The sequence below is a fragment of the Hyperolius riggenbachi genome, chromosome 6 (assembly GCF_040937935.1).
Source record: "Hyperolius riggenbachi isolate aHypRig1 chromosome 6, aHypRig1.pri, whole genome shotgun sequence".
Lineage (NCBI taxonomy): Eukaryota > Metazoa > Chordata > Amphibia > Anura > Hyperoliidae > Hyperolius > Hyperolius riggenbachi.
In genome coordinates this window covers 169,912,350-169,925,795 of record NC_090651.1, presented here as the reverse complement: position 1 = coordinate 169,925,795, position 13,446 = coordinate 169,912,350, and the positions used below count along the sequence as shown (strand labels likewise).

The window sequence follows — 13,446 nt, the reverse complement described above, 5'->3', positions numbered from 1 at the left end:
CTGGCGAACACTTCCGGTTTGGAAGTCACCGGCCGACAGGCATGGGACTGCGAGTGATTCTTCGCGTTCCCAGCCTGTATATCGCCCCCTATGCTGCTATTGCGACCAGCTGGCCGCAATAGCAGCATAGGGGGCGATATACAGGCTGGGAACGCGAAGAATCACTCGCAGTCCCATGCCTGTCGGCCGATGACGGCTAAAACGGAAGTGTTTGCTGGCGGGTCCTGGAGCGTCAGAGCGGGGCTGCGAGGGCACCGATCGGCTGCTGGGGGCTGAGGGAAGCCCCAGGTGAGTAAATCTCATTTTTTATAGTTCACTTAAGTTTTCCTTTAAGCATCATATCTGCTTAAAGGAAATCAGAGATTGTGTCCTAGCCCTTATTTACTTGGGGCTTCCTCCAGCCCCATGAGCACCAAGGCCTCCCTCGCCGTCATCCTCAGGTTGCCCGTTCTGACGCTATAACTCCTGGTAATACGGGCAGTTGGAGCCTTAGGCACATATGCGGCTCAGCCGCACATGCACCCCGCGTCACGCTCTCGTCCCATGGAGAACACTCCAGAAAACGGGAGCATGGTGGGGCGCGCACCGCCAAGCATGCACTGAAGGCAACGAGTGGCGGCGACTGACCAGAATACCGGGAGTCGTAGTGCCAGAACGGGAGACCCGAGGAGGACGGCAAGGGAAGCCCGGTGCTCATGGGGCTGAAGGAAGCCCCAGGTAGGTATAAATAATCGCCAGTGTACCATCTCTGGTACACTTTAAAAGGACTCCGATCACCTCTCATGGGCATGCCTTTAAGCCAGACGACTTCAAACAAAGTCGTGCTATGACCCCTCTGGAGGAGCCTCTTGCAATGGCCATGCGTGTCACTTCCTCTTCCTGCTTCATTCAGTGATGCATTTCTCTAACAGAGAAAACAGGGGTGACCCGGAAGTTATAACAGAGCCAAGAAGGCAGCCACGTTTTTAAATTGAAATCGAACGAAAACTATTTGGTGTACAACGGCGATTCAGGCATCAAATAAAAGATGAGAGCACAGGCTACAGAATGGTATGCATCTTTAAGTACTTTGCATTACTGCTCAGTCTTAAAGGCATGCCCATGAGAGGTGCTCGGAGTCCCTTTCAACTTTATCCCTTTATCCCTATAACTTTATCCCTGCACTAAATCATGTATGGAAGCACATTTATCATTTAAAGCGTACCTGTGACTTTTAAAAAGCAAAAAAATTAGTTACTTGCCTTAATAGAGGGAAGCCTATGGATAATCCAGAGGCTTCCTCCATCCCCACTCGAGCTTGCAGTTCCAGCTCTGGAACCCTCTGAACTTATATGATGAGGGCTTGAGAAAAAGGTTTGCACTGTGCAGAAACAAAATGGCCTGCACAATAGCACAGAGCCGCTCCTGCACTTTTTTCCACAATGCACAACTAGCTCTGTTTTATTATGCAGGCATGGGCAGTCTGCTGCAGCTGAATGTGGCCTAAAACTTTGGGTAGCAGTCTCTTACTGTGGAGTGACGGGTTGTGATTCATTTTGTCACAGCGAGGGATGGGGAGGTGGTTTTAGTTGTACTTACTCACTTATGCTAGTAACAATAAATCATATAAATCATTGACATAATGTAGCACAAAATAAAAGTTCACAGTTCTTAGCAGAAATCTGTTATTACTTCATTCAGCTGAAGGCTGAACAATCTGCTGCCTTCTTTCTAGAAGGTGTTAAGTGCTTAATTCCCAAGAATTATATTGTCTACTACTTCTGTATTATGTACAATATCTGTATTATTATTTATCCATTGTATTTTAAATAACTACTTACTAGGGGTAACCTGGCACACAATATATCTATATATCTCTCTCTCTCTCTATAATCTATCTATCTATCTATCTATCTATCTATCTATATCCTGTATTGATTGTCAATAGTCCAGGGCCTTAAAGTGTAACTGTCAGTCATAAAATCAATTCTCTCTCTTTTTGTGGTAAACAAGTAATACAGATGCTAACCAGGCAATCCAACAGTTAAAATCTCTATTACTTTTCTTGTTTATAAATGATCATTCCCCAGTTTACCTGACTCTTATTTGGTACATTGCAGGACAAAGGAAGTTGCAGGGCATGCTGGGTTGTCTTTTTTGCTTCTTTATTTCCCCTCAGACTTAAAGGGATCCAAGCAGCTCTTGGCTTCAAATAGCTGCAAGGGCTGCCATTGTTCAGAAGCTCAACCCCTGCTGTTTTACAACTGCTATTATCCAGGCTACGTGTGAAATTCAACTGTAACTGATGTTTGAAGTACAATGGGGGTTTGTTTGTGGTCAATTAAGTCTAAAGAGGTGATTTCTTATCTGTCTTCCACCATCTCCTGCTCAGGGACTGCAGGACAAAGTGGCTAATTTAACCCTTAGATGTAAAAAAATGAGATAAAATTAAAGTTTTTTTTAATAATAAACCACATTCTTAGAATGCATTTTTAATTTGCTATAGAGCTGCCTTGGGTGTTAATGATGCTCGGTTCACTTTAACTAATGTACAGAAGCAAAAAAAAAACAAAACAACTCAGCATGCCCTGCAACTTCCTTTGTGCGCCAACGTACCAAATAAGAGTCAGGTAAACTGGGGAATGATCATTTATAAACAAGAAAACTAATAGAGATTTTTTTGGATTGCCTGATTAGCATCCTTATTACTTGTACACCAGATAAAAATAAAGAATTGATTTTTGATTTTATGCCTGACAGTTACACTTTAAAGCAAATCTCAGAGTTTGGGGTGGGAAAATCAATTATTTACCTCAATAAGATGGAAGCCAATCCTCAGGTGGCTTCCCCCATCCTCCTCCACCATGTTCCAGCGCTAGCACCCCAGAAGCACGCGTCCGCGGTCCAGTATGAGAACGAGCACAGCCACACTGCACAAGACAGCTTGCACTGCTGCCCGATCTCGGCGGAAAAAGCAGAGCCCGTTCTGCTCTATGCTAATGCACAGGAGAGTTCACTTTGATGATTTAACTCCCGTACAGAGAAATCCCCTACCGAATACTTTTTGTCTATACTACAATCAGACTAAATATAATTTTGCCTTCTTGAAACAGAAGATATTTGCGACAATTCAGATTTAAAGGATCACTATCGCAAAAAAAGTAGGTAATTCAATTCTGACAGAACCGACAGGTTTTGGGCCAGTCCATTTCCTCATGGGGGATTCTCTGGATTTTCTTTGTTTGCAAAACCCTTTCCTGAATGTCAGTTTAACTGCCAAAATGGTAAGATACCAGCCAGCCTTCCTACTCACTTCCACACTATTTTGGCAGTTAGACTTGGCAACTGCCATCCAGGAAATGCTTATGAAAACACTGAGAATTCCGTAAGAGAAGATAGATTAGTCCAAAACCTGTCGGTTCTGTCAGATTTTAACTGCCTACTTTTTCCCTGGAGTGGTAAATTAAGTGAGCAACTTTGGTTTCCCATGATGCATTCCACCTGGAAATGCAAATAATCTCTTTCTGCCCCTGAAAGCAAGGCTGCCCATCCAGAACTGCTGGTGTATAGTGAGCCTGTAGATAACTTTACAGAGCCACATCAATCAGACATGCATACAGCCTGTTTCGGACTTGTTGGTCCTGTGTGTAGTCAGAAGTGTTTGCACAGCCACTTAAACCTCTTACACACGCCTGGCTTAAGTTGGCTGAGCTGGCAGATAACGACGACCTCAGCCAACAATCATGCGTGTACGGAATCGGATGACCCACAATGACTAACCCGCTAGCGATCCATCTTGACATCTACTCAACCTCAGCGCCGCCGATTCCCTTGCAAGCGATCCACTTAACATCTACTCCACCCCAGCTGCGCAGATTCAGTTGTTCGCACCGCTCCCCCGCCCATGTGTTACCATGCATGTGCCGCGTGGCGTCCCTCTGTCCGCCTGCACATAGCAACACACCACGTGTCATCAGCTACACAGCTGACATGCGTGTGCAGCAGGGCTCAGCGAAGTCGCCCAAGGGGATCAGGTGCTGATCCCCGATGGGCGACATCCGTTGTCAATGTGTACAAACCCTTAGAGGTTCACTCAGTTCTACCCACTGTGCTATATAGAAAGTTTAAAAAAAAAAAAAAAAAAAGAGGTTATTGAGATTAAACGATCGGTGTAAAAACTGATCCATGAAACTGATCTGTTTTTATTGGGCATTAGTTTTTGATACTTTCCACTGCTCCGGAATTATCGCAGCCTCCCCAAACTTGTGGTCCGTTCAGATCCATGTGCTGAACGGATACGTTCTAAAGGGGCAATGTGAACGGATCCTATTGATTAACATAGGATCCGATTAACCCCACAGAGTGTTTTTAGTGCCAATGTAAACCCGGGCCTCACACAACAACAACCCCTCCCATTAGTGATCTAGACAGCTATTCCTCCACAGTAAACTCAGATCCCAAGCTATGGAAAAGAAGAGAACATACAGCAGAGAGGTAGGAAAAAAGAAAAGGTAGAGAAAAGATGGAAAAAAAAAAAATAGAAGGGGTTCCCCCTCCCGCTCTTCAACCGTAACAGGAGAGGCCATATTGTGCTATAAACATAATCCAGCTGTATAGGTCACAGGTTTAGCTTCACATCCGTGGCATTGTTCTGGGTCTTCGCATTCCCCCAATACCATTTGTGGTATACCAATTTAACGGTCTCCACATGTCCCAATTCACTTGCATTCTTCCATATAGGGTCTGTGTCAGTTCCTAAATACGCTGCGTATAAGCAACCTCCACAAAGCACTTTAGGAGGTTTCCCAAATACTTCCATACTAAGGCTAATGGCTTTTTTTTCTTCCATCAGCTTGCTTCTGTGGTAATGCCATGCCTGTATCAGCTGAAGAGGCCTTCTCTTGCTTTTTCTGCCAGACTACCAGCACCTGTTGCCGTGGAAAACACTGAAGCCGAGCAAAGAGGCGTTTTTAGAGTACTTGATGCGGGACTCCTCCTTTTGCAAGTTCTGGCCATTCCCCCTTAAGAGGGCTCTCAGGTATAGTGTCAATAGGGTGCTGCTCAGACAGGCTTACTCAAACAAACAGTGTCAGGAACGGAAACGCTGGCGTGCGTCCTTACATCAGCTCCTCCACAGTAGAGGGGTCTTTTAAATGTTTTATAAAAAAGGAGTTCACCCCTATCCAAAATGCATATATAACAGACATATAAAAATTATAGCTAGCCACAATGCCCTGCATGTATAAACTGTGCACCTTAAATGGACAAAACATAAAAAAAACAGACCTATAGCCGATGTGCTTTAATATATGCTACTTACACAAGTCCATAATATGGTTTCTGCAGATGGCACAGTTATCAACCACAATATCCCAGGCCCAAAGAGCAACTGCATTCCACTGAAAAATAAAATATGACAATTTCAATTTATTCATTCAACATGTTACTGAAACCATATTACAGCATCATACTAGGTTAGCAAAAAGATCAAGAAGAGCAAAATATGTCCATCATTCTGTCTAGGAATTCCCTCCCCCACATCTTAAACCCCTACCACTAATTTTTCACATATTCCAGCATTGCCCCCAACTAGTTAGTTAACTTAGCTGCCTCATGAGGGATGATCTCAAAATTTGACTTTAGATTATTTGTTTGCTCTGTAGGAAGCAAAATTAATACGGGCAGAGACATATGTTTGCACTGGATAGATTTGTAAACTAATTATTGGTTACCTGACAGACAAACCATTAACCTTCCAAATCTGATTAGTCCTGTGGAATAATCTGTTGCAGTCCATAGAGTTCTAATCACTGTAGCTGAATGGAGGAGTGAAACTGAATGTCAAATTCCACTTTACACATAACCACTGTCAGCTACCTTGCAAATGCCCAGAAAAGTTTTAAATGCGGGGTTCTAATGTCTTAAAAAAAACAAAACAACGCAAGTGTAAAGTGGGCAGTACTCAGAAGTCTGCACAAAACAAAAAGTAAAATTCCACACACCCTCTCCATCAGTGTTCCCCAACCCTGTCCTCAAGGCCCACCAACAGTGCATGTTTTGTGGAAAGCCACAGAGGTAGTTAATCAGCTCTGCTGAGACACTAATTACTTCACCTGTGATTGTGTGTGGTTTTCTGCAAAACATGCAGTGGGCCATGAGGACAGGGTTGGGGAACTCTGCTCTCCATGATCTCAGTCCAGTCTGTGGGCATACATGTCTTTCAGTCAACCTCATCCCCACTTAGCTCTTCCTACCTCGAAGTTATTGCAGCGCAACACATGATCAACTTCAGAGTAATAACAGACTAGTGTAATAGATTTTGTAAAAATAAAATTCTACTCTCATGAAGGCTGGAATCACAGTGGTGTGTTGCATAACGCATGCGTTAAAATGTGTGACCTGCAATGGAGACTGGACACAGTTCACAAGTCTAGGTCCAATCGATCACACAAAGTTATATGCTTCCCTGTGTCTAAGACCCTACACAATCAATTCTAAAACTTAATAAAAGGGAAGACAGATTATATCTAGAAAAATGCAAAAATTACCTGCTGCTGCTATATATATACTATACTTATACTATAAACTATACTATACTATATATAAACTGGCCAGTTATCTAGTTATTTATGTGGGTAGAAGACTCTTAAAGCCAAAAAATGGTGATAGAAGAGTTGACAACATTCAGATGTGTACATTTAAGTCCCCTGATTTTCTCAGAGATAGCTGTGTATATTCATCCAGGTGTCACCATAAGGAGTGAACAAAATCCGCCAGAATCAAAGTTTCTTTGCAGAATTACCCTTTGTGATCTCCAGGACAGTAAAGGTCCGCCAGGATATAATCCTTATGCAGGGTTGTCCCCTTTGAAATCAATTGTAGATTGCATGGGTACTTGCATCACTAGTAATAGTTCATATTGAGGAAACATCAACAGCCTAGGTTTGGGCTGGATATAAATGTAATTGTTGTAATAGTCCGCCAGGAATTCAACCTTATGCAGTGCTGTCCCAAATACCCAGCTGTATTCCCTGTATTTGTTCAAGGCAGTATGAGTCCACCTCCATGTATAAGGTAACAAGTTAGCATTTGGCAGATCACTCAGTAGTGACAGATCAGTATTTGCAGTGCCTTAGATGCTCCTTATAGATACACATTCTATCTCCACATAGAGCTTTATCAAAGGTATTGGCATAAAAAGTCAATAATACTCATCCACGCGCTGTATGTTTCTGCAGGGGGCTGGTGGAAGCCCCAGGTGAGTAAAACTCATTTTTTTTTCCGAGCATTAAAGTGGACCCAAATTAAAAATACAAGATTTCAGAAATAAAATCTATTTTCTAAATTATAATGACAAATAGCAGCCTTTTTTCAGCTGCATGATGACAAATATAAAATTACATTACATTTATTGGAGGAACCCCTCCCTTCCTTTCATATTGCCGGGATTTTTCCGGCAAACTGGTAGAGGAGATAAAAAACAAAAACAAAACACAGGCTGCTACTGATGTCACAGGGGAGGTGATTTCAGCTTGTGTGAGATTTCACATAGATGATGCCCCTGTGAGGGAGGGTAGCTGATGGCAAACACACCCATGATCTAAAACCTCCTACTAAGCTCAGAAGTAATGGCTGCCACCTGTATAACCCTAGTTATGAAAAGAGAAGGGTGAAAAGCATGCACTGAAATGCTCATAGTCTTAAAGGAGAGTTTATGTATCTTTGTATGTGTCAGAGTGATGCAAGTAAATATTTTGAATTTAAATTTTTTTTGGTTTGGGTCCGTTTTAAGTGTCCCTTCAAGCTGGATACAGACATTAAATAAAAGTCTTTGGAAAATGAAAGATCAAAGGCCAATTTTACCACCTCCATGAAGTATGAAAGCATAACTACACAGTCTATTCTTAAAGAAAACCTGTACTGAGTAAAAATATTTAAAATAAATACATACGGTAACTTGAAATGAACATTCTATAGTTACCTCGCCATCGGTTCCTCTCAGAAGCTCACCATTTTCTTCTGACAATGATCCCTTCCAGTTCTGACAACATTTTGTCAGATCTGAAATATATCAGTTGCTGTCAGTAAAATATCAGTTGCTGTCAGTTATAGCTGAGAGGAAAACTGATGTACCAGGTAATGTCCATGTTTTCCTATGGCTCAAGTGGGCGATGATACAGTTTAACTGTGTGCTGAGCAGAAAGCTGTTATGGGTAATGGCCACTTTCAAAATGGAGGACAGAAAATTCCCTTGATCACAGTGAACAAACAGGACGCGGGACAGGAGAAAGACACTGAGGAGTAGACTACATGGAAGGTAAGTATAACTTGTGTATGCTTATTTTGACTTTTAATTTTCAGTTCAGGTTTTCTTTAAGGTGGCCATACATCAGGCGACTTGGAGGCCGATCGTCCATCCGATTTGATTATTCAGGTCTGTAGAACCAGCATGGCTACCACAGCATCTTGCAGCAGCATGCTATTCCATCCGGTTTGCGTTTAGTTGGACCATCATTTATTTTTCAACAGGACAATGACCCCAAACACACCTCCAGGCAGTGTAAGGGCTATTTGACCATGAAGGAGAGTGATGGGGTGCTGCGCCATTTGACCTGGCCTCCACAGTCACCAGACCTGAACCCAATCGAGATGGTTTGGGGTGAGCTGGACCGCAGAGTGAAGGCAAAATGGCCAACAAGTGCTAAGCATCTCTTGGAACTCCTTCAAGACTGTTGGAAGACCTTTCAGGTGACTACCTCTTGAAGCTCATCAAGAGAATGCCAAGAGTGTGCAAAGCAGTAATCAAAGCAAAAGGTGGCTACTTTAAAGAACCTAGAATATGACATATTTTCAGTTGTTTCACACTTTTTGGTTATGTACTATACTTCCACATGTGTTACTTCATAGTTTGGATGCCTTCAGTGTGAATCTACAATGTTCATAGTCATGAAAATAAAGAAAAAACTCTTTGAAGGAGAAGGTGTGTCCAAACTTTTGTTTGGTCTGTACTGTATGACATCACACATGCGCCAACATGTTTGCTGTGAACCACATGGGGCACTTGTTTAGAGCAATAAGACAGCGGCGGACACGGTCAAGTAATGTATAGTGCACTAAGGGGGTACATTACATATTAGGGGGACAGCGTCAGGTCAGCAAGGCTGCAGATGCGGTGTCACAAGGCCGATTCCATATAGATTTCAGGATGAAATTGATTGGGAATTAGCCTGCAGTGTATGGGCAACTGACAGATCTCTCTTTCTAATCAGACTCGATTACAGAGAGATTTGTCTCTTGGTCGAATCTGCCCATCATTGCTAGATGTATGGGCATCTTTAAGCCGAGTACACACATTAGGAAAAAATATTTGCAAACTGAGGAATTAATTTGTTGCAAATGTTTGTCAGGAAGGTTTGAAAGACTGATCGTTCTAAAGGTCCATACACACATCCAATATTAATGTGCAAATGACTGGCCAATTTTACCACTGCCATGTAGTATGAGGGCCAACAGATTTTGAACGCTAAAGCTGTATACATACACAACATTTAAATTACATCTTCCAGGTGCCTGCCCATATGGCCATGTTGTCAAGATCCTGTTGTAATACATCACTATCCCTCTTAGTGATGATAATTCTGCATAATTTTGTATCATCTGCAAAGAGGGCTACATTACTCCTTATTCTGTCTAGTAAATCCTTAATAAATACACTGAAAAGCACAGCACCGCTGACGCCAATATACCGTGTGAGGCCGGCCTGACTTTCATGAAAATTGCGGTAAAATCTTTTTCGAAAAATTACATAAAAGTGGTAAGATTGTACAATAAGGATTGTATCAGTAGTGGGCACATGTAGGCATAGTGAAAGAACAGTTAGTTAGGCTCGGAGGATGGGCACGGTCAGGCAGAGGATGGGGGCGGGGGGGGGAGTCAGTGTCAGGTGTGTGTGTGTGTGTGTGTGTTAGTGTGTTAGTGTGAGGCAGAGAAGAGGGGGAACGGTTAGCCTGAGGCAGAGGAGGGGGAAAGAGGTTAGCGCCAGGCAGAGGGGGGGGGGGGGGGGGGAGGGGGGGCTAATTAGGTGATTATTAAGCTCGATCACAGTTTTATAACAGGCAATCCCCGATGACACGACAACAGTCTACCAACCATACAGACAGAATTCAGCTCAATTCCCTCAGCTATTCATACTGCAGGGAACAGGATCGCAGCTGGTCACGGCAATTATACTTGGCACCATCCTTGACGTTGACATTTGGGCATAGCCCTAGATGTGCTTTTAACCAAGTGAAATGGTTTATTGCGTTGCTGAATAAAAAGTTATATATTTTACGATCTGAGCACTCTCCCTTCTGTTTCTCTTCTCCTCACACAAAGGTTGCTTGACAGCCAGGCTGAGAGAGCTGAAGGAGATCATGTACAAGCCTAGGTCACGTATGGTAGCTCAAGACTGCACTTCACATTGTTTCTATTAGGGGTAGCGCTATGGCGTGATCATTTGTTATCATTCGGTATGAACAACTGAAAATTATCTTACAACCCGGTCCACTAGTATCACATAGCTCCCAACTGTACCTGTTTTGGAGGGACAGTCCCTCTGTGGGAACCCAATCTCTCTGTCCCTCTTTCTTCCTCATTTGTCCCTCTTTCAGGACTAATGTACAGATCTGTGTAAATATATGTGCTTAAAGAGACACTGAAGTCTCTTAGAAATCCTTTTTTTTTATCCCAAAATATTGTTTAACATATTAGCCCTAACTAAACCGCTGTACACTATCTAAATCCCTCCAAACTCGCCCTCCCTCTCCCCTGCACAATCCACAACTTTCTTGGTCGTGGATTTTGCTGCCCTGTGCGCTTCCGTGTGAGGCAGGGCTATGAGCTGCAGCTATGCCTCTACACGCGTCTGTCAGCGCATATCTCCGCCTCACCCCCGCCCCTCTCAGTGAAGGAAGACTGAGAGGGGCAGGGGAGAGGCGGCGATCTGGGCTGACAGACGCGCTGAGAGGCCTCTCACGGAAGCGCTGCCCGGATTGCCCCCCGGCGAGTTAGGGGGGGATTTTGATAGTGTACAGCGGCGGGAATGCGGCTAACAAGTTAAACATATTTTGTGATAAAAAAAAAAAAAGGATTTTTAAGAGACTTCAGAGTCTCTTTAATTGTACTGTATTCCTGTCCTTTAAACATATGTTTCCTTTATTCAATCAAATGTTAATATAAAAGGAAAATGAACCAGGATATTAAAGGAATACTTAAAGGGATACTGTAGGGGGGTCAGGGGAAAATGAGTTGAACTTACCCGGGGCTTCTAACGGGCCCCCGCAGACATCCTGTGTTGGCGCAGCCACTCACCGATACTCCGGCCCCGCCTCCAGTTCACTTCTGGAATTTCTGACTTTAAAGTCAGAAAACCACTGCGCCTGCATTGCCGTGTCCTCGATCCCGCTGATGTCATCAAGAGCGCACAGCGCAGGCCCAGTATGGTCTGTGTCTGCGCAGTACACTCCTGGTGACATCAGCGGGAGTGAGGACACGGGGGTGCAGGCGCAGTCAGAAATTCCAGACGTGAACTGGAGGCGGGGCCGAAGCATCGGTGAGTGGCTGCGCCAACACAGGATGTCTGTGGGGGACCATTAGAAGCCCCGGGTAAGTTCAGCTCATTTTCCCCCGACCCCCCTACAGTATCCCTTTAAGTCAAAAAGAAAAAAAAAATGACATTTACTCACCTGGGGCATCCCTCAGCACCCCGAAGCTGGATGGTGCCCTCGCAGCCCCGCTCCGATCGTCCTGTCCCCGCCGGCGGCTACTTCCGGTTCGGCGACAGCCGCCGACAGGCTGGGAACGCGGCTGATTTTCCGCGTTCCCAGCCGCTGCTATCACTCTCTATGCTGCTATAGCGTATATATACGCCGGAAGTAGCCGCCGGCGGGGACAGGATGATCGGAGCGGGGCTGCGAGGGCACCATCCAGCTTCGGGGTGCTGAGGGATGCCCCAGGTGAGTAAATGTCATTTTTTTTTTTTTGACTTAAGTATTCCTTTAAGGACCAGTGTGGCATGGCTTTAAGGCTTTTTTTCCTCTCCATGTTTTATGTGAAGAAAATGACATTTATAGAGAACAGTTCACAGTGGGCATTACTATGGAGGAATGTGTCCAGCAGATCCAGCATACAGAAATCAATCTCTCTACCCCCCCCCCCTCCTTCCAACACAAAATTGTTACAAACAGCTGGCAAACAAGGCTTTTTTTGTTTGTTTTCTTTCACATAGCCTGTGCTGAGAGACCTCTGCAAAAGCTTTCTAGTCTTGATGGCTAAAATAGGTATAGGTATTTGGGGTTTACAGAAAAACGGTTTCTTTGATAGTTCTTTAACCTCCTTGCTCAGCTCGGGGTAACCTGCCGCGGAGGATTCCTCAGGCCCTGCTGGGCCGATTTGCACAATTTTTTTTTTGTTACACGCAGCTAGCACTTTGCTAGCTGCGTGTAACTTACGATCGCCGCCGCTCCGTGCCGATTCGCCGCAACCCGCCGCATCAGAGGGTGCCCCCCCCCCCCGAGACGTCGGTGACGTCATCGCGCCCGGGGAAGCCCTCATGGAAATCCCGTTCAGAACGGGATTTCCGGATGGGCATATGCGCCGGCGGCGATCGGCGCATACAGGGGGACGCCGCAGGGAGTGGGGAAACATGTAGCTAGCGCTAGGCTAGCTACATGCTAAAAAAAGAAAAAGAAAAAAATGCAAAAAAAAACACCCTCCCTGCCGTGCGCAGCAAATTTTTATAACGGCAGGGAGGTTAAAGAGAACCTAAACTGGGAAAAAAAAAAGTCAAAATAACCATACACAGGTCATACTTACCTCCTGTGTAGTCTACTCCGCAATCTCTTTCTCCTCACCTGTGTCCCATTTATCCACTGTGATCAATGAAATTTTCCATCCTCTATTTAAAAAAATGGCCATTACCCCATAACAACTTCCTGGTCAGCACGCTGTTAAACTGTAATATCATCCACTTGAGCCATAGGGAAACATGGACATTACCTTGCACATTCAGTTGTAACTGACATCTGCTGATATACAACTGACAGCAACTGGTATATTTCAGTTTTGACAAAATATTGTCAGTAGCAAAAAAGTTTCTGTACCGTGTTAGCCAAACAAATTATATAGGTAGAATTTTTTTTTTCTACCTATACAAAATATTGTCAAAACTGGAAGGGATCACTGTAAGAAGAAAATGGTGAGCTTCTTAGAGGAACTGACGGTAAGTATGTAATAAGCATTTTAAGCTACATCATATGTTTATTTTAAATAATATTACTCGCTTCAGGTTCCCTTTAAGTGTCTCTTGTTTCTTGTCTCAAAAAGTTGGGAGATATGTATCAGGCAGACAGGAGGAGATAAGCGTTAGCCAGAGGATGGGTTTTCGCATGAACTTAGGTAATAAAATGTGTTTTTCTGCAGGGGATA

At 44.0% G+C, this 13,446-nt stretch overlaps 1 protein-coding gene across 1 annotated transcript in view; it reads right to left on the bottom strand.

Annotated features, from left to right (window-relative positions):
• The window catches only part of RBX1 (ring-box 1), a 43,948-nt gene that overhangs the window by 29,943 nt on the left and 559 nt on the right, over positions 1-13,446 (bottom strand). Inside the window, exon 2 of the mRNA XM_068242675.1 lies at positions 5,300-5,378. Within this exon, the coding sequence (XP_068098776.1) occupies positions 5,300-5,378 (79 nt within the window). The remainder of the gene's footprint in view (positions 1-5,299; positions 5,379-13,446) is intronic.